At 36.4% G+C, this 27,885-nt stretch overlaps 1 protein-coding gene across 1 annotated transcript in view; it reads right to left on the bottom strand.

Moving 5' to 3' along the window:
- LOC149822347 (uncharacterized) overlaps positions 1 to 27,527 on the bottom strand; it is a 62,079-nt gene extending 34,552 nt beyond the window's left edge. Inside the window, exons 1-5 of the mRNA XM_089981161.1 lie at positions 27,467 to 27,527; positions 25,602 to 25,716; positions 25,423 to 25,472; positions 21,986 to 22,091; positions 21,833 to 21,891 (exon numbers count right to left, since the gene is read on the bottom strand). Coding sequence (XP_089837287.1) covers positions 21,833 to 21,891; positions 21,986 to 22,091; positions 25,423 to 25,472; positions 25,602 to 25,706 — 320 coding nt within the window. The 5' untranslated portion in view covers positions 25,707 to 25,716; positions 27,467 to 27,527. The remainder of the gene's footprint in view (positions 1 to 21,832; positions 21,892 to 21,985; positions 22,092 to 25,422; positions 25,473 to 25,601; positions 25,717 to 27,466) is intronic.
- Between the last annotated feature and the right edge of the window lie 358 nt (positions 27,528 to 27,885).

Consider the following 27,885-nt stretch of genomic DNA (forward strand, 5'->3'; position numbering starts at 1 on the left):
AGCAAAACTTTTTCCTTGCACACGGATCAACTCCCAAATCACTCCATGACACCTAGGGTGTGTGGATACCCCTCTAATGGCCTCTACACAAATGAGGAAGTCAGTCCTCAAGAGGTCACTAAAATCTAAAAAATAAAAATTATGATTCGACCCTTTTTAAAGTGCGTTGAAGGTGTATCATACGATACAACACAATACACGGTTGTATCGTACGATACAACCGATACAGATATGATACACACTCATATCATGATACGAGTGTGTATTATATCATGCTTGCCCATAGTAACGATATGTATCGTACCGCATCGTACGATATGATACGATGCTTACAACATTGATTCTAAGGAAACATTCGCTCCCGTAGCTAGGATGACTACAATTAGGACATTATTAGCTATAGGCTCTACTAAAAGTTGGCTATATACCAGATGGATGTCAAAAATATTTTTCTTAATGAAAATTTAATTGAAGAAGTAAACATGGAGGCACCTCCTGGTGTGAACATTCCTAAGGAAAAAGCTATTTGTTTGAATAAAGCAATTTATGGTCTAAAACAAACACCGAAAGCATGATATGATAGATTTAGTAAAATTATGTTTGATATTGGCTTTAAATCTTATTTGATTTACAACTTTATTTCTTAAGAAAACTAATGCAGGTATTGTTGTCCTCCTCTTATATGTGGACAACATGATCATCACTAGAGGTGACAGACAGGGAGTTAAAAATATTTAAAAATTACTAAAAAAATTGAAATTGTTGATTTGGGTTTGTTAAGATAATTTCTAGGTATTGAATTTCTTATTCTCCCAACTTGAGGGGGAGTGTTAAGAAGTGAGGTCTTTTTTCTGTCCATTATTATAAGAACCATGTATTGACCGGGTCTTATATCTTTTGTCTATACTGTCCATATACAGGGGTAGTATTGGAATGTAAATTACTTATCTACACACATTAACGGAATTAATATGGGAAAGAGAGTCGACACACATAGCTAAGCCCTATTTTCCTTCTTCATTCTACATCTCATCTTCTTCCCTTCTCTTCTCCTCTTCTTTTCTTCTTTCCTTCTATTTCTTCTTCTACTTCTTGCTGCAGGTGCTAAGAGGTTTGGAAGCTCATCAACAAACAGGCCAATCACATAATATCAAAACCAAATACAATACTTCAATCACTCACAAGTGACAAAATAGTAGGATCATGTCAACATGTTCCTCTTCATCATCCACTTCCTCAAGTTTCCTCCACAATTTGTGCAGCTAAAATAATTTATGTGATCATTTTCCCTTCCTCACATTTCCCATGCACTCAGTGCAGCTGAATTTCCCAACGATTCTACCAAATAGGCATGTTAAGTATACTCTTGAAGTAATTTAAGAAAAACAATCCTTTTCTCAATAGCCTTTGCCTTACACTTCACAAATTTCAGAAACCCATAGACCTTTTTATGTCTTCCATCAGTCTCTCCTGACTGCCAGGAAAGAAAAGAAACAATTTAAACATCCAGAATTGATATCATTCACAATATGCATGACCCAGGATGGTATCAGATTGGTAGTAGGCTGTAGACAGTCTAACAGCTTTAGAAGGTATACTTTAAGTAGTTTAAAATTCACTCAAAGGAAAATAAGGAAGATCATAGCAGAGAAAAGGGGGAGAGAGTGCCAAAGAAATATCTTACAGGGTTATACAATTACATCAATATGGAAATATACCAACTTTATACTGCTTTGTTTATAATTTACTTTTATTCTGATTTACTTATTAAAAAACAATTGACTTGTATTTACTCCAATGATGTAGAGTGAAGTTGGCCACTATGGCCTAGTCATGTCATAATGGTTTCAGAGAAGAGCGCTACACAATTGAAATAGGTTTATGATTGCATGAAATGCACACGTCTCTCTACTCAAAGATTTAGATATTAAATTTGCAGCTAAAAGTTGATAATTTAGAGCACCACACTTAGTACCAATGTTATATGATACATACTGTTACTATTTAAAATATTGATACGATACACACTTGTATCGTGATACAAGTGTGTATTGTAACTGTATCATACGATACATGCACGTATCGCACGAAACAATGTGTATCGTACGATACAGGATCAACACTCTAAAAAATGACCAAATCGTAATTTTTCAGTTTTGGTTTTAAAGACCCCTTGAAGGCCGACTCCCTCGTTTGTAGAAGTCATTAGACAAGTATTCATGTACCCTAGGACTCGTGAGAGTGATTTGAGGGCCGTTCCGTGCACAAAGGAGAGGGATTTTACGGTTTGCTAAAGTAAAAGTGCATTTCCACCATTTTTTCACTCAAGAAAATGGGTTAAGGTAAAAAATATTTATTATGAATAAAATTACAAAGTACCCTCCAAAAATTGTTAGACTTAGGAGGCGTCGCCCCCTACAATCCGCCAAAATTAGAGATTTATATCAAGGTAGAAATCAAGCTCCACACTCCTCCAACAAAGATGGCATCAGATGATCCGGCATGGCAATGAGGCACTTAAGTAATGAGTGGAAACAAATTGAAAATTGAGTGCAACTATTGCCATAATATTTTTGTTTATATAATATGAAAGTATGAGTCTTGTGGCATGTTCTTAATTGCAAAATATTTAATAATTTGCATTGTTCTTGTGAGATATGCATGCAAAATTATCTATGATTCTATGTCACAGGGATTCGCCAAGACAGGTGTCACACCCGCGTCGACGCGACGCGATGCAGGTGCGTGTGCGGCACCCAGTGCAGTCAACGCACCCAGAGTCATTTTGGTCCATTTTTTGGATTAAAAAAAATCTGCTTTGGAAAAAAAAAAGAGACCCTTGCTTTAAATTCATTTAAAATACATTGAACAACATTATTTTCAAGTGAATAAATTCTCATTAAACTCTCTCTCTCTCTCATTTAATAGTAATAAAACTTCCTCTCATCCACCAAAAAACATAAAACGAGTTTCTCAACAAGGCAGCTTTGGAAAGTGTTGATAATAGAAAACGGTTTCCTAAAATCTATCTTGGAAATTAAAAGCTTTCATTGAGAATAGGAAAGGTCTCCTAAAGTCCAACGTGTAAATTAAACCCATATTTTGAAGTTTTAAATGATTTTATTTAGAAGTTTCAATTTTGGACCCCCCTTCTATATATATATATATATTCCGCACCCACGCACCCAAGGTTTTTGAAAGTGCCGCACCCCCGCCCCCGCCCCCGCACCCATGTGACATAGCTATGATTCTATATTAGTTGATGTTTGATGATGTCTCATGCAACTCATAGAGACATAAATGCTTCATATGTGATTTTATGGTTGTATTTTGTGCAATTCATCATTGTTTCATGTGATATGATTTTTTTAGAATTTTTGTTGTTTTTCTGATTTTTCTTAATTTTTTGAAAATTTTTTATTACAATTTACAATATTTTACGATACGGTCGTAATTTGAGCCCGACTGATACGGGTAACGATACGATACTTACAACCTTGCTTAGTACAATATTGGAGCTGCTAAAGGATGAAAGCATCTTTGCTATTGCAGAACGGTTCTTGGGGTTCCACTCCAATTATTAGGTCGAGTAAAACTTGAATTTCTCAATAGTATGAAAATTTTAAGCCATTGAACCACTCTGATGAGCATCATCCCCCATTAGGCATGCATGGATATGCGACAAAAAAGGACATCTTAATAAGTGGCAGAAATGGCCACCACTCAAATGAAAACATGTAAAAATGGAACAAAACATATCAATGCTTCAATCTCATAATGTCGCATATTGTTATAAGGTAAGATCTTAATGGTTGTAAGCAGTCAAGGATCATAAGTTGTTAAGGTAATCAAATAGAAAAAGCACAAGTAGATGCCTCTTAAGGGCTTAAATTCGCACAAAAATATGCACAACCATGGACCACTTATGAGAATACAAGAAACACAAGCACAATAGCCACCTAGGGGCTAGAACACAATATAAAAATTATAAATCTTATAAATGGTACAGTGCTTGAGACAAGCATAATACAATAAGGTGAATAATCCCCTTTATATAGCCAAGAGGAGGCCCAAGGAGCCGTTGAGAGAATCCCAACAACTATAAATATAGTCATTCGGGAGCTCCCAATGGCTCTTAGGGCCAAAGATCTAAATGCCCTTAGCTAAAAATAAAAAGGCAGAAAAGAAAAATATAGGACTAAAGTGCCCCTAATGGGCACATTCTATTACATAAAAGTGAAATGACAAAAATACTCCTAATAGGTATTACCATTACAAGATAATATATATATATACATATTTATATGTATATATGTGTACGTACATACATAATATATAGGTATATATAGCTAAGTATATACACTTATATGTACAACTTTAACACTCTCCCTCAAACTTATGGTGTAATCACCGAAAGTTTGTCAAGTAAGAAATGGAACCAGAGAGAAGGAAGCAATTGTTAAAATATGATGTATATATATAGATTATGACACATACACATATATATTAACATATATATGTCTATGTGTCTATCTACATATATAAATATATATATTTATTTTGTAATACCCAATAGGGGTAAATCTGTCTTTTCACTTGTACACGCATATCCTAGATATGCTTATTTTTATTTTTCCTTTTCATTCTTTTTCCTTTTTTTCCTTTTTCTTTTTTCCTTTTTTTATTGATTGAGAGGGGTCCACATAGAGTCATTGGACCCCTCCAACGGTCATAAATATGACCGTTGGAGGGGCTCCAACGACTCTATGGGAGCCCCTCCTTGGGTCCCTTAGTGTGTATAAATAAAGGGCTTGGCCCCATGTATTCTTCAAGCTTCTTATGAAGCCTTTTATGAGTGAAATATATTTTTTTACCTTTTTGTGTGTTTGACCACTTTTTGTGGTTTATTTTGCCCATTAGTGGCCTCTTGTGTACGTGCGTGCTTCTGTGCTTACTCTTGGAGATTTCGCCTCTCTCGTTTGGCACTTCATTACATGGTATCAGAGCCTTGGTTGAGAAGGCTTCATCGGATCCTCTCTTGACAAGTAATATCTCTCCTCTCTCATGTCTTCAAAATTCTTTTTCTATAAATGGCCAACAAAGATGCAAAAATCGATCTCTCATTCAAATTGGATGGGACCAATTACCGCATGTGAGCAGCCGCTATGAAAAATAATCTCAAAGGTAAAAAAATTTTGGGGTTATATATGTGGAACCATTCCGGAACCACAATTGAAGTTAACTAAATTTGAAGGAAATGAGGAAAGAACATTGAACGAAGAAGAAAAAGAGAAGGTTATTCTTGACTACTCTTCTAAAATGGAAGATTGGGAAAGTGAGCATGCTAAAATTCTAGCATGGTTCATGAATAATGTTGAATTGAAGATTTGTGCAAATCTTGCAAAATTCAAGAAGGCTAATGAAGCTTGGTTCTTTATGAAAGGCATGTACACTCAAAGAGACCTTGCTAGGCATTTTTTTCTACAAGAAAAGGTAAGAGCTACCAAGCAAGGTGATATGAGTATTAGGGACTACTATAGTGTCATATCCTCTTTATGGGATGAGCTTGTTCTTCTCGAACCTCAATGGGAAGGTAGTGCTATTGCCATGAGACAAGAGCAAATGGAAAAAGAGAGGATCTTTCAATTTATTCATGGGCTTCGTCCCGAATTTGAGCAACTTAGAGGATCCCTTCTTCATAGGGCCTCTACCCCTCTAAGTGACATTTTGGCCGACTTATGTCAAGAAGAAACTCGTTTGGCCTTGAAAAGAGATGTTGATGAAGTACATGTCGTGTTTAGACCCGGCAACAATGTAAGATCATATAAACCACCACATTTTTGGAAGAATAATGGTGGTGGAGGAAGAAAAGTCATTTGTCATAATTGTAATGAACCGAGCCATATTCGTCTGGATTGCCCCAAATTCAAAAAGAATGTGGCTTCCGTGGGTGAAACTCCTCCAAACACCAATGAAGATTCAAAGAAGGATGGAGACATAAAGGAGTCAATCGCTCATCTAACCGAAACTCTTCAACAATTTATAAAGATGAACTCCTCTACATCATCCTCTTCACCTTCCACTTCCGGTGCCGCCATCTCCTCTTTTCCAAGTATGACTTCTTGGATTCTTGACTCGGGTGCCTCCTTTCATATGACTCCAAATGCATCACTTTTGTCAAAACCAAGTCTCAATAAATTCAAATTATATGTATCCATTGCCGATGGAACATCCTTGAATGTTGAAGGCATTGGCAATCTTGAGAAAACTTATGACTAAAACAAAGAATTTTTTGTTCCCAAAATCTGAATTATTCCAAAACTTAATCTAAATCTTTTTTCTGTTTCTCAAATTACCGATTTTGAGTGTAATGTCTCTTTTTTACCAACCCATTGCTATGTGCAGGATCTCAGGTCCGGGAAGCGGATTGGGCAAGGCCATAGAAGAGGGGACCTTTATTATATGGATTTTTTGTCTTTGTCATCCAAATCATTTTGTAATCATGTTCAATCTAAAGATATTGAGACTTGGCATAAGAGGCTTGGACACCCTAGTATTTCCAAGTTGTACCTCTTTCCGTTTTTGAAAAAAAATTGTAATACAAATACATTTACATGCAATGATTGTATTCTTGGGAAGATTCATTTTCTTCCATATTCAAATAGTAATTTTATGTCAAAAAGACTTTTTGAACTTGTGCATTCCGATGTATGGGCACCGACACCCGTTATGTCCAAAGGGGGCTATTCTTACTATGTTTCTTTTATTGATGACTTTACTAGATATACATGGGTTTACATTACAACAACAACAACTATGCCTTCATCCCAAAACAATTGGGGTCAGCGATATGAACCAAAAAAGAAATTCATTTTGGGTCTTCCACATGAATCCTTTTCCTCCAATCATTTCTATCCAACGCCATGTCCTCGGTGAGGTTCAAAGCATTCATATCCTTTCCTATCATCTCCATCCAAGTCTTCCTAGGCCTACCCCGACCTCTTTTAACTAATATATTTTCCCATTTCTCCAACCTTCTAACTGGAGCATCATTAGGCCTTCGCCGAATATGTCCAAACCACCGTAAACGATTCTCTCGCATCTTATTTTCAATGGGTGCAACACCTACCTTTTTACGTATCTCTTCGTTCCGAATCTTATCTTTTATTGTATTTCCACACATCCATCTAAGCATCCGCATCTCAGCTACACTCATTTTTTGAATATGATGTCTCTTGGCAGCCCAACATTCCGTACCATATAGTAAAGCGGGTCTAATAGTCGTCCTATAAAACTTTCCCTTCAACCGCAATGGCATTCTACGATCGCACAGCACTCCAGTAGCACTTTTCCATTTCATCCACCCAACCTTTATCCTATGATTTACATCTCCATCAATTTCTCCATACTTTTGAATGATGGATCCCAAATATTTGAAATAATCATTCACCGGTATATCTTGCTCACCAAGCTTCACTACACTCCCATCACTACTTCGTTGCTTACTAAACCGACATTCCATATATTCAGTCTTACTCTTACTCAACTTAAAACCTCTAGCTTCCAATGTCTGTCTCCATAATTCTAACTTAGCATTAACCCCAGCTCTAGACTCATCAATCAAAACAATATCATCAGCAAACAACATACACCACGGTACATTTTCTTGAATTGATCTCGTAAGCTCATCCATCACTATCGCAAATAGGAAAGGGCTTAAAGCAGATCCTTGATGTAACCCAACCGTTATCGGGAAATTGGTTGTTATCGGGAAAGGGCTTAAAGCAGATACATGGGTTTACATTATTAAAAATAAATTTGATGTCTTCACTAATTTTAAAGAATTTCACGTTCTTATTCAAAATCAAATTCAAAACAATATAGCCATATTTAGATCTGACTCTGGAGGTGAGTACATGTCTAAAGATTTTCAAAATTATTTTAAAACAAATGGAATTTTGCACCAACGATATTGTCCTAAAACTCCGCAATAAAATGGTCGTGCGGAAAGAAAATATAGACATTTAATCGAAACCACAAGAACTCTTCTTGTGTCTAAAAATGTTCCTAAAAACTTTTGGGTCGAAGCTTTTTTTACCGCAACATATCTTATAAATCGTATGCCCTTTTTTTCTTTAAAAAATGTTTCACTTTTTGAAAAATTATTTAAAATTACTCCAGATTTTAATAGACTATGAATCTTTGGATGCAAATGCTTTGTACTTATTCAAGGACAAGATAAATTGTCACCCAAAGCTCTTGAATGTATGTTCATTGGCTATGGTGAGAATCAAAAAGGCTATAGATGCTATGATGTTCGAAACAATAAACTGTATGTGTCAAGAAATGTAAACTTTCTTAAAGAACAAAATGGTTTTGATATCCACACATCTAGAGAAGACATCGATTATTCTTTTCTATTTGACTTAGCTCCTAGAATTGAGTCCCCTGATGCAATTATTTGTGATACTACTTGTGATGGCATCTTACATTATAATGATATACCACAACATGATAATGTTTCTCAAAATGAATTTAAAAAATGTTTCACCTTTTGAAAAATTATTTAAAATTACTCCAGATTTTAATAGACTATGAATCTTTGGATGCAAATGCTTTGTACTTATTCAAAGACAAGATAAATTGTCACCCAAAGCTCTTGAATATATGTTCATTGGCTATGGTGAGAATCAAAAAGGTTATAGATGCTATGATGTTCGAAACAATAAACTGTATGTGTCAAGAAATATAAACTTTCTTAAAGAACAAAATGGTTTTGATATCCACACATCTAGAGAAGACATCGATTATTCTTTTCTATTTGACTTAGCACCTAGAATTGAGTCCCCTGATGCAATTATTTGTGATACTACTTGTGATGGTATCTTACATTATAATGATATACCAAACATGATAATGTTTCTCAAAATGAAAACCTTAATGATATAAATGTATATACCCGGCGGTTAGGAAATGAACATCAACCTGCTATTGGCAGATACTCTCAAGACTTCTCTTTAGAAGAATCTATTGATAACAATCCACCTAGGAGATCTTCTCGTACTAGTAGGCCACCACAAAAATTTGTGTCTTATGAATCCTTTTCTCCGAATTATAGGACTTGTCTCATGTTAATACATTTGTATCATGAGTCTACCTCTTTCAAAGAAACTAAAGATCATCCACATTGGATTGAAGCTATGAAAATCGAATTAGAGGCTCTTAACAAAGCCCAAACTTGGAGCATTATTCGTCAACCATTAGAAAAAAAGGCAATTGGGTGTAGATGGGTATATAAAGTCAAAACCAAATGTGATGGGTCTCTAGAAAGATACAAAGCTCGCTTGGTTGCTAAAGGCTACGCCCAAGAATATGGGATTGATTATGAAGAAACATTTGCTCTTGTAGCCAGAATGACTAGTGTACAAATATTAATTGCTTTAGCCTCCATCAAGCAATGGCCGATATGTCAACTTGATGTTAAAAATGTTTTTCTAAATGGAACTCTATGTGAAGAAGTTCTTATGGACCCTCCTCCGCCAGGTCTTGAAATTGGGAAAGAAAATATTCTAAAGTTGAATAAAGCTCTCTATGGTCTTAAACAAGCACCAAAAGCTTGGTATGATCTTTTTAGCAAAGTAGTTCTTGATAATGGTTTTTCCTCATGTTACACAGATACTGTTTTGTTTATTAAATCTTCTAACGAATACATAACAATTTTGTTGTTATATGTTGATGACATGATTATCACAGGTAATGATAAGAAAGGTATTGACCTTATTAAAAATATTCTTAAGGAAAATTTTGATATGTCTGACCTGGGCTTTATAAGGTATTTCTTAGGAATTGAATTTGCATACTCCCCCAAGGGGTATGTCCTATCTCAGATGAAGCTTGCCTCCGACATTATTGCCCGGTCTGGGCTTACAGATGATAAAAGGGTGGAGACTCCAGAAGTGATCAACGCCAAGATGAGAGCCAGTGATGGCACTCCATTAGCAGACCCCACGCCTTGCCGTCAGTTGATTGGATCACTAACATATTTATCTATCACCAGGCCTGACATTCCACATGCAGTTCATAGTGCAAGCCAATTTCAAACGGCTCCTTCTACTATTCACATGGCAGCAGTAATGAGGATTATCAGATACTTGAAAAATACCATAACTAAAGGATTATTCTTACCCTCTTATTCACCTCTTACTTTACTTGTGTATACTGACTCCGATTGGGGGGTAACCCCGATGATCGTATTTCTACCACAGGTTATTGTGTTTCTTGGTGAGTCACTTATCTCATGGAGGTGTAAGAAGCAACATAAAGTTTCTCTCTCGTCTACCGAAGCAGAATATCGTGCGATGGCCACTACCACAACTGAGATTGTGTGGTTAAGAACTCCTTCAAAGCTTGTTGCGACAACAAGAGTTCTATCTATATTGCTAGCAATCACACCTTTCATGAATGAACAAAGCACATTGAGATGGACTGTCGTTATGTTCGTGATGAGTTCTTACGAGGCACCATTCAACTCTCATATGTTCCTAGCGAATATCAGTTGGCGGACTTCACCAAAGCTTTGCCATCGCCTCGCTTCTACTTTCTCCTTAGCAAACTCTCGGTGATTTCACCGTGTGTTTGAGGGGGGGTGTTAAAATATGATGTATATATATAGAGAGAGAGAGAGAGATTATGACACATACACATATATATGTCTATGTGTCTATCTATATATATATATCTATTTTGTAATACCCAATAGGGGTAAATCTGTCTTTTCACTTGTACATGCATATCCTAGATATGCTTCTTTTTATTTTTCCTTTTCATTCTTTTTCCTTTTTTTACTTTTTCTTTTTTCCCTTTTTTATTGATTGAGAGGGGTCCACATAGAGTCGTTGGACCCCTCCAACGGTCATAAATATGACCATTGGAGGGGCTCCAACGACTCTATGGGAGCCCCTCCTTGGGTCCCTTAGTGTGTATAAATAAAGGGCTTGGCCCCATGTATTCTTCAAGCTTCTTATGAAGCCTTTTATGAGTGAGATATATTTTTTTACCTTTTTGTGTGCTTGACCACTTTTTGTGGTTTATTTTGCCCATTAGTGGCCTCTTGTGTATGTGCGTGCTTCTGTGCTTACTCTTGGCGATTTCGCCTCTCTCGTTTGGCACTTCATTATGGCAATTTCGGCAAGAAATCGACCTGTTGAATTTCTGATGTTGCATAGGGCAAGGTAATAATCTTCTTAAGATATTATTCCCAAACATAGTGGAAATCCATCTCAATATGCTAGGTTTTTTTATGAAATGTATGATTATCGGTTATGTAGATGATACTTTTATTGTTATAGCATAACTTTGAGGGTGATTGCATATATACTCCCATGTCTTCCAATAATCTTCTCAATCATACGGTTTCAAATGTCGTGGTAGCCATGTCATGATACTCAACTTCTATTGATGGTAGACACTTTCTGTTACTACTTGTATTTTCAATATACCATTGAATCACCTATAAACACACAAAAACCAATAGTTGAGAGTTCATCATTAGGATCTCCTCCCAAATCAAAATCAGAATATGTAATTAATTCAAGTGAAGAGGAGGAATATTATAAGTGCATTAGAAACAAAATTTTGAAAATATCGAATAATTCACATAACAACACTCATGTGCATGATAGTAAGAGAATGCAAAAACTGGCTTGTTGTATGCATTGTGTAATAACCAAATATTTTATGCGATTTTTTATGCAATTAAGTAGAATTTATGCGTTTTGGGCCTAGGATCCATTACCAGGATCCATATAAGGTAGTGGGTGATTTGGGTTTGGACCCACATTGGAGCCAATCAGCTCCAAAAATGGATCCATTACCCGGCTCCATGTGGATCTGTCACTCACGGATGACCCAGATCCATGTAGATCCGCCACGCATTGCCGACCCAGATCCACTATAATAGCGGACCCGACATCGCAGTTCCGACCCGAGCTTTATTTTATAAAACACCCGAAAACAAGAATCGTGCCCCGATTCTTGCAAAATCGAAAGGGGAGGGGGAGGTTACAGAGGGCGTAACTGACTCCACCTTTCGCTGAGGGAGAGCCTTCGCTCGATAAAAGGGAAGGGAGAGGGTCTCGCCCTCTTTCTCTCACGCTCTCTTTCTCTTGTTCCACCTCTCTCGGCTCCCTCACAGTGGAGCAATCGATGCCGGCGACCTCGCCAACCGCGACAACCACATCTCCTCGCCGGACCGACATCGCAACTGTGGAAACAACAGGCCGACCATCAACAGCAGCCTCCCGATCGCACCCTTCACGGCAGCAGAAGCAACCGGAGTCGGCCGACCATCGTCTTGCGATAGCTGTCTCCGATCGTCGGAAAAAGCACCGGAAAAGGTAGGATTTCTGCACTTTTCTTGTTTGGGGTTGATTGTATCTCGTGTGTGTTGTGGGTCGGTCAAGAAAGCACACCTATTGCATGCTCAGTCGTTCTTGATAGGGTTATTGGTTTAATTCTAATAGTGGACATTAGCTGTATGTAAGAGATTATTTCATTTCATCAATGACCTGAATATTGGCAGATTTTGAGTTGTTATCAGATCTCATCTTATTTTGGTTGTGACTGATTATTGAATCTGGCTGAAGAAGTAACATGTTATCTGTTTTCTTTAAAAATTAGTTCGATTAGATACTGCACTCTTATGCATAAAATGTTATATTTCTTTTAAATTCCACCGAGGTGTGTTTCTGAACTGATTCTGTGTTTAACTGCATTCTATATTGAACAGTGTTAGCAAAAAGATAGTTTACCACAAATTTCAGGATAGCTTAATTGCTATTTTTGAAAAGATATTTAGCTGGAAACAAATCGGTTAGAACAAAATCTTAAGTTATATGATACTTTTGTTAACAGAGCAACTGGGTCATATTTATCAAATAGATAACTATGATGGGTACTCATGTTTAGTATATGGGGAGCAATGGGTATAACATATGACAAGAAAATTTTGGGAATTAGTTGGATGTTTAGCTAGGAGGATAGCGGGTTCGGGATTGGTAAAGCGACTATCGTCCCTAGCATATGCAGAAACTCATCTTTCTGTCGGATGTATATGAAAAATGTTATCTTAGCCTTTCAATATACTGATTGTGCAATCATGAAGGTGATCACGGTTCAGTTATTAACATTTTTATTTGAGCATGTATGCTTGATGTGGATATGAAATTTTACATGTACACCCCCACACTCAAAAGAGATATGCATTGGTTAATACCTGTATATGATGTAGGTGACACACGTAGTGAAGATGCATATGATTGAGATATGACATGCTTATGGTTGTGTTAGGGTTGCATGAGTGCACATGTATTTGGCACATGTTAGCATGCTTTATAGTTTGTAACATGTGAGGTATTTGATGTCTATTAATAGGTCATGGCAAATTTGTTTTGATATAGGCGCACACATGATATGAATGGGTGCAGCCTTGAAGTTTCAATTGCTGAATCTGGGTTATGTTCATGTGTATGGATGTTAACACATGAAAAGGTTTCCTGTGCCTATATTGATGGGACTTGTTTATTTATCGTGCATTTATGGATTTGTTTTGAGTACATGTGCATACACAAAATCGATGTGTGTTTAGCATGTAAAATCAGGTATAAATGTCCTTATGGATGATGGATGAATGCATGTGTGTTAAGTGATTACATGAAAGCACTTACACATGGATGGTGAACACATGTATATGACTGTGGAAGCTTATGCACATTGTTAACATGGTATGAATGAATGTGCATTTGGAATCATGTTGGTATTATTGCATACATTGCAAGTTGTTATGATTTTTGCATACGATGCAGCGATGGTCTAGATGAATCATCACAGGCCTGGAGAGCCTTGAGCTTGGGTTTGCTTTTTCTTTAATTGTTTAAATGCATCGCAAAAATCATACTTTATATTATTGTTCTATATTGCACTGTTCGACGTGTTTCCACGGGCTGGAGTCTCGTGATGGTTCTCGCAGAGGTTGATGCGAGCTTTTGCCTTGTTTTTGCATGTGGAACTGTAAAACTCATTAATTGGCTCATAATAAAAAGATAATGAATAAGAACAGTGTAATATACGTTCTGGGATATCTCATCTGGAGTATGAGAATCTTAGAAATCCGGTCTTGGGGAGACTGTGAGGATACAAAAACTCTGTGTGCTGTAATTTTGTCCCCTGAACCCGATATTGAGGTTCTTTCTCCTGGCCACGGTTTTAGGGAGAGTCCGCTACTTTACCCGGGAGTGGTGTGTTGGTTACAGCTGTGAGTTTGTTTTGGTACCAAGAAAGTGGCACTTGTGGGCGTGGGGTGTCCCTTGTGTCCCCGACATTAGATGTGGAGGTCTAATGTTCCGATGGATGGTGTTGTTTCCTGATATCGGTCGAGGCTTAAGTTGGAACCCAGTAATAAAATACAAATTGTGTGTTAAGCTACCCTGGGAACCTACTTGACCTCGGGGTTTGTACCCGTTTGGTGTATCCGCGGGCAATGGTAATTAAAAAGAAGAACTTAAATTGTATGCATTTAATAGGGCATGCATATGGAAAGGGAAACTTAAGGAAAGATAATAAGAGGATTCATGCATTACACATAAGTCATGCATTTTCCTGTTATGCATTAGAACATGCATATATTATCTGTTTTTCTTAATTGTTATATCTTTGGTGGATGCGTGATGTTTAACTTTCAATGTATGTTAAATGTCTTGTTGTACTAAAATTGTGCATCATGGTATGGTTTAATGTTTCTTTATGCATAATGGATGTACCTTGTGGTGTGAATACGTACCTGAATTATGAATTGTCATAATTGCATTTCTTTGAATAATTGTGTGGATTCATATTGTGGTGGTGGGATATATATAAATACTGCTATTAATGTTACCTGTCAGTTAACTTCTGATAAATTGTTGATTGTCATAGTATATACCTTTGTTTATTTTTGGTATATACTGAACATCATACTTGACCCACATATCACATACTGGATTCATGATGTACCACATTAAAAGTTACGGATTTCCTACTTAGACAGTTGTAGTCTAATTCCTATAAATTTCAGGTGAAGAATTGGAGTTAGAAGCGGCTGCGGGATGAGGCTTCGATCGAGATTTTGGATTTACTGTTCCAAGAATAGTGTGAGGACTCTGATCTTAATTTTCATTGATTTTGAAATGAAAAGAATGTTTTGGTCTTGCTCCACCTATAATGTTCTGGAATGCTTAGCCCTATGGTATGATTGGTTTCCGCTGTATTAAAAAAAAAATCCTCAAAAATCTGGATTAAGATTTCGGGGTGTTACATATGAGAAATGTCAGGTCGGGTAATTGTCATATAGGTGAGGGACCTATTCATCTATCGATAGGGAGTAGGGTCTTTCAAGGGTGTTTCATTATCTATCTACATCTTTGCATTAATTACTTCAAGAGCGTCCACCAAGTGGCAAACTTAAATTGAGTTAGTAACTAACCACGTGCAGAATATGCTACCTCAATTCCCAAAAAGAATTAAAGAAATCCTAGATCAGTCATTTCAAAACTTTGTTTAAGGATCCTTTTAATATAACAAACTCCCTGTTTATCTCTTCCAGTAATGATCATGCCATCAACATAGAGGAGCTGAATAACTATACCTACATCAGATTTCTTAACAAACATAGCAATGTCAATATAACAAGATTTATATCCAAGCTTAATCATAACAAAACTGAATTTATCGTACCAGGATTTAGGAGCTGGTTTCAAACCATACAAGGATTTCCTTAGGTGAAGAGCCTTTGCAAACAAAATCTCATATTCTGGTGGTAGATCCATATAGACTTTTTCCTTTCATTCACCATTTAAAAATGTGTTTTTGACGTCCATTTGGTAGATAGGCCAAATCTTAATAACAGTTACAACTATGAGAGTTCTAACTGAAGTCATCCCAGACACAGGTGTAAAGGTCTCATCGTAGTCTATGTCGTATTCTTGGGAGTAACCCAACTAACCTGGCCTTATATCTTTCTAAAGTACCATCACTTTTGGTTTTTACTTTGTATACCTATCTACAACTTAAGGTTTTTTTTCCTTTAGGTAGGTCTTCTATGTCTTAGGTTTTAGACTTTTTTAAAGCTTCTAGTTCATCATTCATGACACCTATCCATTAAGGATGACTTTTGGCCTGTTTGTATGTGACAGGTTCAAAATAAGAAAACGGTTTTGCTAAGCACACTCTGAATTGAGAGAATGATTCATAAGAAACAAATCTATCTAGTTGTCTATATACTCTATCAGATCTTCTAAGAGTGTTAGGTTTACGTGTTTCTAGGTTGGAATATCTTTCTAAAGCATAGGCTGCCTATCATTTCTTCTTCTACTGTATTGGATAACTGGAGGTTCACTTCTAACTATATTATCATTTTCAGGATGATCAGGAATGCAAGATTGAGGTTCTTTATCAAGATTGTCAAAACTCAAAGAATTATCATAATACTAATAAAAATGAATAATCATCATATTTCTTAGGCACATTTTGATCAAGGAAGCTTTTTTTCTATAAATGTCACAATTCTAGATATATAAAGCTTGTCATTTTTAAATCAAAGCATCTAAAACCTTTTTGGTTTTCATAGTATCCAAGGAAAACACATGGTATTGTTCTTGGTGATAACTTATCATTTTTGTTTGTAAGGACAAAGCATTTACATCCGAAGTTTCTCAAACTAAAATAATCAGGGAAAATTTTGTAAAGCTTTTCAAAAGGTGAGATATTTTGTAATTTAATAGAAGGAATTTTGTATATAAGATAAACATCGATAAGCGATGCTTCGGCCCAGAATTCTTTTGAAACATATTTTGAAAATCCATTATGTTTCCTTTCTGACAATCCATTTTGTTGATGAGTATTGACACAAGATATTTGATGAAGAATTTCATTGATTTCTAAATACTTTTTGAAATCATTTGAAATAAATTCTCCTGAAATTGAGCGAAAAATAGATATATTGGTTTTAAATAAGTTTTTGACTAGGTTGTGAAAGGTTTTGATAGTTTCAAAAACTTCATATTTGTGCCTAAGAAAGTATATCCAAGTATAACAAGAATAATCATTCACAAAGATCACATAATAAACATAACCACCTTTTAAAGCAATGGGTGTTAGACTCCATGCATCCAAGTGTACTAATTCAAATGGTTTAGTAGTGAAAAAGGTCTTCTCTTTAAAAGGAATAGCTTTCATCCTATGTCACAGGGATTCGGCTAGCAGGGTGCCGCACCCGCGTCGACGCGACTCGACGCGGGTGCGGGTGCGGTCAACCCGATCCTGGATGCGTTGACCACACCCAGGATCATTTAGGTCCATTTTTTTGGGGATTTTTTTTTTAAAAAAAAAATTGCCCTATGAAATGGGCTGCGACATTTTTTTTTAAAAAAATCTGCTGACAGCAGTTGTCAGCTCCTGACTTTTCAATGATGGTGGTAGCCTTGCTTGTGCTATCGTGCAGCTGTATATAAAAAAAAAAATCTGTTGACAGCAGCTGTCAGCTACTGACAGCTGTTGTCAGCTCCTGACTTTTCAATGATGGTGGTAGCCTTGCTTGTGCTATCGTGCAGCTGTATATAAAAAAAAAATCTGCTAACAGCAGCTGTCAGCTCCTGACTTTTCAATGATGGCGGTAGCCTTGCTTGTGCTATCGTGCAGCTGTATATAAAATGAAATTTGAAAAAACCCGCCCCCGACCCCTTTTATATATATATATAAGGAAGCTAAAAAAGTAGTTCGAAACGCAAGGGCTAAGGTATATAAGGAGGTTTATGACAAGTTGGATACCAAAGAAGGCGAGAAAGATATTTATAGGCTTGCAAAGATGAGAGATAGGAAATCGAGGGATTTGGGTATGGTTAGATGTATCAAAGATGAAACGCAAAGGGTTTTAGTCAAAGATGAGGAGATTAAGGAGAGATGGAAAGATTATTTTGATAAGCTATTTAATGATAGTCATGCTCAAGATCTTGGAGACTTCTCCATTCCTTTTCATGAGATAAATCGTGACTTCATGCGCAAGATTCAAAAGAAAGAAATTGCAGAGGCTTTGAAGAAAATGAAATCAAGAAGGGCAGTTGGCCCAGATGGTATACCTATCGAGGCTTGAAAATGCTTGGGAGAGAAAGGTTTAGAATGGTTGACAAATCTTTTTAACTTGATTTGGTGAACAAATAAGATGCCTAATGAGTGGAGGAAGAGTACTTTGGTGCCTTTATATAAGAATAAGGGTGATATACAAGATTGCACAAACTATCGTGGTATAAAACTCATGAGTCATACTATGAAACTTTGGGAGAGGGTGATTGAGTCTAGGTTGAGGAAGGTTGTCATGATATCGGAGAATCAATTTGGTTTTATGCCTGGAAGATCAACTATGGAAGCTATACATCTTCTTAGACAACTTATTGAAAGATATAGAGAGAGGAACAAAGATTTGCATATGGCTTTTATTGATTTAGAGAAGGCATACGATAGAGTACCTAGAGACGTTCTCTGGTGGACAATGATGAAGAAAGGTGTTTCTCTCAAGTACATTAGTATAATTAAAGATATGTACGAAGGAGTAGTAACCAATGTCCGCACTTGTGGAGGGGTGACAACCAATTTTCCGATAACGGTTGGGTTACATCCAGGATCTGCTTTAAGCCCTTTTCTATTTGCGATAGTGATGGATGAGCTTACGAGATCAATTCAAGAAAATGTACCGTGGTGTATGTTGTTTGCTGATGATATTGTTTTGATTGATGAGTCTAGAGCTGGGGTTAATGCTAAGTTAGAATTATGGAGACAGACATTGGAAGCTAGAGGTTTTAAGTTGAGTAAGAGTAAGACTGAATATATGGAATGTCGGTTTAGTAAGCAACGAAGTAGTGATGGGAGTGTAGTGAAGCTTGGTGAGCAAGAAATACCGGTGAATGATTATTTCAAATATTTGGGATCCATCATTCAAAAGTATGGAGAAATTGATGGAGATGTAAATCATAGGATAAAGGTTGGGTGGATGAAATGGAAAAGTGCAACTGGAGTGTTGTGCGGTCGTAGAATGCCATTGCGGTTGAAGGGAAAGTTTTATAGGACGACTATTAGGCCCGCTTTACTATATGGTACGGAATGTTGGGCTGCCAAGAGACATCATATTCAAAAAATGAGTGTAGCTGAGATGCGGATGCTTAGATGGATGTGTGGAAATACAATAAAAGATAAGATTCGGAACGAGGAGATACGTAAGAAGGTAGGTGTTGCACCCATTGAAAATAAGATGCGAGAGAATCGTTTACGGTGGTTTGGACATATTCGGCGAAGGCCTAATGATGCTCCAGTTAGAAGGTTGGAGAAATGGGAAAATATATTAGTTAAAAGAGGTCGGGGTAGGCCTAGGAAGACTTGGATGGAGATGATAGGAAAGGATATGAATGCTTTGAACCTCACCGAGGACATGGCATTGGATAGAAATGATTGGAGGAAAAGGATTCATGTGGAAGACCCAAAATGAATTTCTTTTTTTGGTTCATATCGCTGACCCCAATTGTTTTGGGATGAAGGCATAGTTGTTGTTGTTGTTTGTATATATATATATATATATATATATATATATATATATATATATATATATATATATATATGTTTTACATTTTTGCCCCTGTCGCACCCCCACACCCGGGTTTTTTGGAAGTGCCGAATCCCCGCACCCGCACCCATGTGACATAGCTTTCATCTAACCAAGTATGCAATCAGTGATCACCGAGGTGGTATACCATGTGGTAAGCAGGGTCTTGTGCCAAGTTGAAGGCCTAGGTTTGAATCCCTCTGTCACATGGAGCTTAAGAGATATCTGGTAGGGTCTGCCTAACCCCAGCTTGCCTTTCAAAAAAGAAAAAAAGTATGCAATCAGTGCAATAAAAACTTTCATTAAAATTTGTTTTAAATGAGGTACATTGGACAATTTAGATATGCTAGAATGTTTGAGCCTTTGATGCCACAAAAATATATCCAAATTTGTATATTTTAGCAAAAAGAGTCTTTAGAGATAATCAATTGATCCATGTAGTAAAGATCTTCTTCTCTATGGCCTTCACCAATCTGTTTCTCAGACTGAAGATCTTACACCAAACATCGGTCCGATGAGAAGGAGATACTATAACCATAGTCAGCTATTTGATAAACAAAAAAAAAGGTTCAAATTCAGTTTTGGGATAAATCTGATTTTCGGAATAGAAAACTTCGAATGGTCCAATAGCCTTTTGAGAGTTCCATGGTACTCTCTAACACTTTTATCACCTTGTTGATAATTATAGATTCGATCACACAAATCCCATTTATGTGCAACATCCTTTTTCATATAGGTTTCCTTGATGAAGACCCATGCTTCATTGACTCTTTCGAATTCAAGAATATTCTCACATGGCTCTTCACACATGCTTCTCATAAAAAGTGATAGAACTTTGGCATGACCAACTTCCCGCTCTTTGAAGGCTTTCTTATATTGTAAAAGAGCCTTCTCTCTCACTACCCTTGAGGGTTTCTTCTTTGGTCTCTGGTAAGGAACCATCAACGTATTGCCAAAAATCTTTTTTAACCAATATTCTTTTTATCACAGTGGCCCACATATTGTAGTTGGTTCCATCGAACTTGATGAGAACAATCGTTATAGTTTATTTATCTGTCATTGAAAAGAAAAAGAAAGAAGAAGAAGAAGAAGAAAGAAAAAAAGATAGGTGAAGAATAATGTTGATGGCAAGCTTTCTGAAGCAAGAGAGTCCCCGATCACTTGATCCACCTCCATGCAATCTTGATCACCGCACTCCTCCAATTCAAGAGCACCAAAGCTCTGATAGCATATAATGAAATAGAAAAAGCACAAGTAGATGCCTCTTAAGGGCTTACAATCACACAAGAATATGCACTACCAAAGACCACTCATGTGTCAACACAAGAAACACAAGCACAATAGCCACTTAGGGGCCATAATACAATATAAAAAATATAAATCTTATAAATCGTAGAGTGTTTGAGACAAGCATAATACAATAAGGGGAGTAATCCCCTTTATATAGCCAAGAGGAGAACCAACGAGCCGTTGGGAGCATCCCAAGGGCTATAAATAAAGTTGTTGGGGAGCTCCCAATGGCTCTTAGGGCCAAAGACGTAAATGTCCTTAGCTAAAAAAAGACGGAAAAGAAAAAATATAAAAAGATTAAGGTGCCCCTAATGGGCATATCTTATTACATAAAAGTGAAATGACAAAAATACCCTTAATGTGTATTACCTATTACAATGATATAATATATATATACATACATACATAATATATAGGTATATAGCTAAGTATATACACTTATATGTACAACTTTAACAGTTAACTATCTTGAGTACTCAATTTAACAATCCCATTACCAAGAGTACTATTCAATTCACTTTGCTCATTCATCATAATAACTAACACTGCAAGTGAAGCCTCCTTTCCCTCTACTTTAGCATAATCAGTATGCTTTTGACAGCATAAACATACTAATTGAGTGTCCAGTCTTTTTGTCTAGACTACAAAAGATTGACATCACAAGGACATACTGATCATTTCTATCACCATTCACAACGCAATCGTGCCATCTCTTTGAAAGTCCTAATGGTTCATGTGCAAATAAACAATTCTTTCTAAACTCCAATCATACAAATGACTAAGGGAGGCAGTACCAATCAGAATTCTTGACATGCTATGAGCATGAAAATAAAAAAAGGATAATTTTAATGGGTTTCTTACTTGTGCAAACAGTATTTATACTCCTGGCTCCGAGCATAATCTATCTCTCCTTCTTCCAGCTGATCCAATAAACAGAGAAAACAAATGAGAACATGAATAAACTCTTTATGGAAGAAAATGTGAATTTGATATTTTCAAGTTAAGTGTTCTCACGGGGTCTCCTTCATAGATGATCGAATAACAAACTGGAGAAAGACAGCGCAAAGCACAATTCTCTTTCATTATCATTGAAGATTTGCATTGTAGTCCCCAAAGGCCACTTCTCAGTCACAAAGCACACATCACAAAGTAAATAAATGATAAAATAATAAACCAAGCAAAGACCATTTATACAATTTAAGGTCTCCTATTCAGGCAAATAATTCTATCATGCGTGCAGTCTACCTCCAATTGGCATCTTTAATAGAGAGAAAATATTCAAATTAACCAGCAGTCCCTTGGCTGCCAGTGCCCATAGGGCTTGTTCAGGATTGGACAAAATGAACAAACAAAACGGACAGAACACTTGTTCTGTAACAACTGTACCAAGTCCAACGTTTGTTTCAACTGTACAAGAGGTTGTGCTCCTTGTGTCCAACGTTTGTTTTATGTTGTGTGCGGGCAGACAGCATGAACACACATTGATAATGGGTTGGATAACATCGTTTTAGATCGTAAGACTCGATCCTCCGGACCATATGAGTGTTTTAACATGTTTATTAGGGATTTTAGCCCTAAACTATAAGAAAGCCCTAAAATTAAATAAATCATAAACAAACCAAAAAACCCTAAACTATAAGAAAAATAAGCCATAAAATTAAATAAAAAAGCCCTAATTCAAACCCTAACCAAAGAAAATAAAAAAATCCATAATCAAATTAACTATAAAAATTTTTAATTAAAAAAGGGGGAAGACAATGTTTTGTAGCCCTTTTAAGATTTTCCTTTATATCTCTATCAAGCTATAATCATCCAAGAAAACACTCAACTGACCGAGCATAACAATATCATCTGCACAACTATACATTGAGTAGTACATAAATCTTATCCTGAAATATAAAAGCTAAGCACTCATACCTTTTCCAGATTTTGGGTTGTCTTAAGAACCACATAAGCAAAAGAATAAAAAAAAACAGATTTGAACAAGGGAAGAAACAAGCCCCATGTAATGTTGAAAGAGAATAACACATATTCATCAAACAAAAGTGCATTTTATTCATGACCATCATCACTGAATAACATGAAAAGGGAAGAGAAATAAATATTGCAAGAGAATAACACATATACATTAAACAAAATTGCATTTTATTCATGACCATCATCACAAAATAACATGAAAAGGGAAGAGAAATCGAGAATGGTGGGATCTTCCTCACCATAGCGATGACTCCACTTTTACCACGTGAAGGGAAGGAGGATGGATTTAGGGATGGTGGTCGGATTATGCAGCCCGAGAACTCGCTCATAATGCTCCCATTCAGGTGAGAAGCAACGAAACTAGTGGAGAAAGATAATAGTTTGGAAGAAGAGAAGGATAGGGGCTTTGTGCTCATCCTTGGTTTGCATGTTCGTCGGTGGTGGGAGAAGAGACGGGGCTCAGCAGACAAGCAGGAGGAGACATAGACCTCCATGGAGAGAGAGGGTTGGGAGGGGGAGGAGCAGAGATGGAAAGAGGCGAAATGAGAGGGCGTCTGGGGTACCCCGACTACCGCTCTATTTTTTTTATATACATCATTCTCCCCATCCCTGTTCTTCTCGTAATAGGGGGTCGAACGAAAATAATGGTGGAATAAGGTCACGGTTGACGCGTTCCGCGCGTCCGCCGCATCCATGGTTGTTTCATTACCTTGTTGAAAAACCTAACCAAGTCAAGTTGCAACTACTGGTGCCCTATATCTCCTCAATACTTCTCAAATTCAAGGGTAAAAATGTAAAAGATTTTCAAGGGTGTGTGTGTGTATATAGGGTAATACATCCGTGCTAAACGGGCACAATGCTAAATGAAAATTGCTATTGGATTTTCGGTTTTTTTTTTAAATTCTGACCATACAAATGTGATTTATATGCTTGTTTTTATAGGAATCAGTTCTTAGAGCATTTGATTCTGACACATGGATAGGTGTTTATAAGGTTTTAAAAATAAACAACTTACAATTTTCATAAATTTTTGGGGCTCCAAATACCATTTTTTCCATCCAAAAAATCATGATCCAAGTGTTGATTTCTAGTAAATCAATCATGTGAACACATCTGTAAGGTCAGAATTTAAAAAAAAAACACCGCAAAAACAATAAAATGATTCATTTAGCACTGTGTCATATTTAGCATGGATATATATACATATATATATATATACAGTAATGCTATGGTCCTCCGGAAACACCTACTAGAAATCATAGTTGTATGTTGCATCTTCTCAAGCAGACCCTATAAATGTACTTAACATAATTTATTTGATAGGAATCATGTTTTGGATAATGCTTTTTGGACATAAAAAAAAATAATTTAAGTGATGAAATTTTGGTACATTGTGAGACGTTGATTTTTGAAGATCATAAAAAACCTGCATGCATGTCATAATCACATGATCCAAAACTTGTTTTCCACTAAATAATGATTGTAGATTATATCTGTAGGGTCTGATCAACAAAAAATGCTCATTTTTTTAAAATTTGAAGCTTTTATTAGGTGGGAGTAGGTGCTCTGGGAGCACCCTATCATTACTAATATATATATGTATATATATATAGGGAGAGAGAGAGAGAGAGACTAGAATATGAGAACTAAAATATGAGTACTAGAATATGAGAACTAGAAATATGAGCATTTCCAACATTTTTTTAGCAAATCTAACCATGTGGATGTGCTTAATGTTGAATTTGCTAGGAATCAACCATTGGATCGTGTAATTTCGATGTTGAATATTTATGAAGATTATGAGCCATTGACTTTAAAGACTTAAAAAAATCTTGTTTATCGCCGACCCCAATTGTTTTGGGATGAAGGAGTTGTTGTTGTTGTTGTTGTTGTTGTTGTATGCATCAAAATCGGACGATTCAAGAGCGGGTTCTTATAAAACTAAGCATGCAGATCACATCTGTACAGTTAAATTCAAGAGAAAAGAACAAAAAATCCATAAAAATAGTGGTTCACACATTAGTTCTCATTATTCTAGTGATTCTATATATATATATATATATATGAAGAGAGAGAGAGGATAAAGAAGCTGATCTTTTAATCACTAAGTTGTTTTTGTTTACTTAAAAGTAGCCTACATCTTCTTTTTAGGTGGTTGAACCATTAAATGCATTAAAGGTACACATAGGAAAATAATTTTAAGGGTCAATGAAAGGACTTTCAAGAGATATCATTGATGCATTAAAGTTAAAAACAACAGATGAAATAACAATTTTAGGTTTAATAGTAAATACTTTATGAAGCTTTAACAAGTGCTTTCATAGGTCATGAGATCTAGCATACTAGGTCACTAGTGACCCTTCTAACAAATATCATGACCCTACTTCAAATTAAGCAGCTAGCCACCTTAGATAAGGCACCCTGACCAAATGGTTTAGAAATTGGTACTAGAGAGAGAGAGAGAGAATTCAGACCTTTCAATATCTGCATAGCATTCATACTTTTTTGTCCGGATCTCCTCATCCTAAATTAGCATCATTAGCATCCATCAGCCAATTGATGAGGCTAAAGTTGGAAGGAACTAAACCGTGAACAAACAAAAACCAAAGTGATCAATACAAAGGAGAAAGTTTACTAGAGAAAGGAATGATACCGATATGGGTCGCCGAGATGATGATCCAGCAAAAGCGCTGCTGCTAAAGAGAGGGAAGATGAAGAAGAACAAGGCCGAGATAAAGCAAAGCAAACGTTTGTCCATCAATGAACACCTGAAACAATTTGATTATGCAAGCTTCAGGAAATGATTTGAAATGAAGAGGTTTGCAAGTGAAAATTTGGGGACAAGTTTGTTTTCAACTATATTGACATTCATTTCAAATAATCAATGGGAACCCAAATCCAACAATTCTCAATCAGTTATAGTCAAACATAAAAGACCCTACCAAAGCAAGTCCATGGCATCCCTACCTTGGGGCTTGGGAATGAAGTAATTTTTCAGGTTTTAAACATAGAAGACACATCATGAGAAAAGAGTTAGAGGAAACTTGAGTTTTTGGATCTTTGATTGAAGTATCAAATGTATGTTTGAAATGCTAAATCTCACATTCCAAAAAAACAATGATTGGAGATCCTTTTTTAGCTTGAAAAACAAGAATATTTAGGCCAAGGGGGAGGTCCACTCTGTAATACATGCATCTTCAGTCCAACATGGACTAAAGATCCAAGCATATGCAAAGATACGAGTGAGAAGCAATGCAATTTTGAAAAAAAAATGATTTTTAGAATATTGTTAAATGTCATGATATAAAAAATTCTTGTTTTTTATGCTCTTTATATTTGCATATATTTTGAATTTTATATATGTGAATGTTTTCTTGAGAATTGAGATTATACACTAAAAAATCTAATTTATTGCAGAACTTTTCCTTGCCAAGAAAATCCCAATCCTAAAATTTGTTAGATTGCATCTAGGACATTTGTGGGGATGGATGCAAATAATTCAAAGACACCCAAAAAGGAGAACAAACATTCACTGCATGGTTAAAATGTATACAAAATATCTTTTCTAATTTTCCCTGGTAAAATTCTGTCACCATGGTTGCTAGAACCTCCTACCTAGCTTGGGAAGCTTTGTTGGAAGCTGCTTTGTAAACTCAAAGCTACGTTTCTTAAACTCGCTTATCTTCATGGGAAGTACGCGGCCAAGGACATCAGATTTTCAACTTTCACTAAAAGAAATCACATTTATAATAACACCACCACAGTTGACCTATTTTAATTACATTGAAAAAAAAATCTTAATTAGCAATGATTTTCTATAGTTTCTTAAAATACAAGTATTTTCATTAGCAAATTATTCATTTGACAAAAAACAATGAAGGCAAATATGTAAAAACTTTCTTCTCATCAAAATCATGAAAATACAAAGAATCCCCCTTGTCACATATCATATGCATAAGAACATGTATATGTCCTAATCTTCCTTATTTTCAAGACTAGATAATCACTTACGATTCTTTGGCAAGTGTAAAACATATATAACACCATACACACGTGTGCACACACACATACAAAGGATACATGACTGAAAACTAAAACAGAACGACCAGAATGCATGAATCTGAAAACTAAAACGGACCAACGTCCAGAAGGTCATGCATAGAAACATACATACACAGCCCATACAGCATAAAGTATGTCATCTTGCCCCAAAAATCAAGCTGTCGAGCAAGATATCACCGAAAAAATCAATGAATAAAACCAACCATCATTAAATAATTTCATCTTTGGGCCAAAAAGGGTGGAGTAGCACACAAAGAACGTGTACCTAAAAAGGGAAAGGGTTGTTTGTGTAATTGGCATAAATATATGTGGTTAAATCACCATAGGAACCATGTTCTAACTCTTAACGTAATAACTGCAACACAGTTAAGCTTGATGACATCGGAGAATGAAAGCCCCTTGATCTACCCAAAAGAAGTGGTCACAAACAAGAGAGAGAGAGAGAGAGAGACTTACGGCTGCCGCGCCGAGAGGATGAAAACGGAGGAGAAGAGAAGAAGCCTTCCAACGACCGGCAACCCACGAAGAGAGAGAGAGAGGGGGGGGGGGCTGCTCTTCAATGTCTGTCAACGGGTCGGATACCCGACCTGTTATGGTGCACACCAACCGACCCAGATAATTTGTCTCATATTCTAGTGACTCTACTATGTATTATGTATTTTTAGTTAAAATGGCACGTAAAAACCCGGATAGAGCTGGTTTGGGTTCTCTGTTAAAAATCATAGCTCAAACCCGACTCAAACAACATTTGGGTCGGATTCAGTTTGGTATTTTAATGCCTATACCTGGAATTTCAGTTTGGGTAGGGATGTCAATGGGTGGGATGTAAACCGATATCCAACTCTAATATGAATCCGATAAGTCAGATTTGGTAG

This window comes from Nuphar pumila, chromosome 11, assembly GCF_984573655.1.
Source record: "Nuphar pumila chromosome 11, dmNupPumi1.hap1.1, whole genome shotgun sequence".
Lineage (NCBI taxonomy): Eukaryota > Viridiplantae > Streptophyta > Magnoliopsida > Nymphaeales > Nymphaeaceae > Nuphar > Nuphar pumila.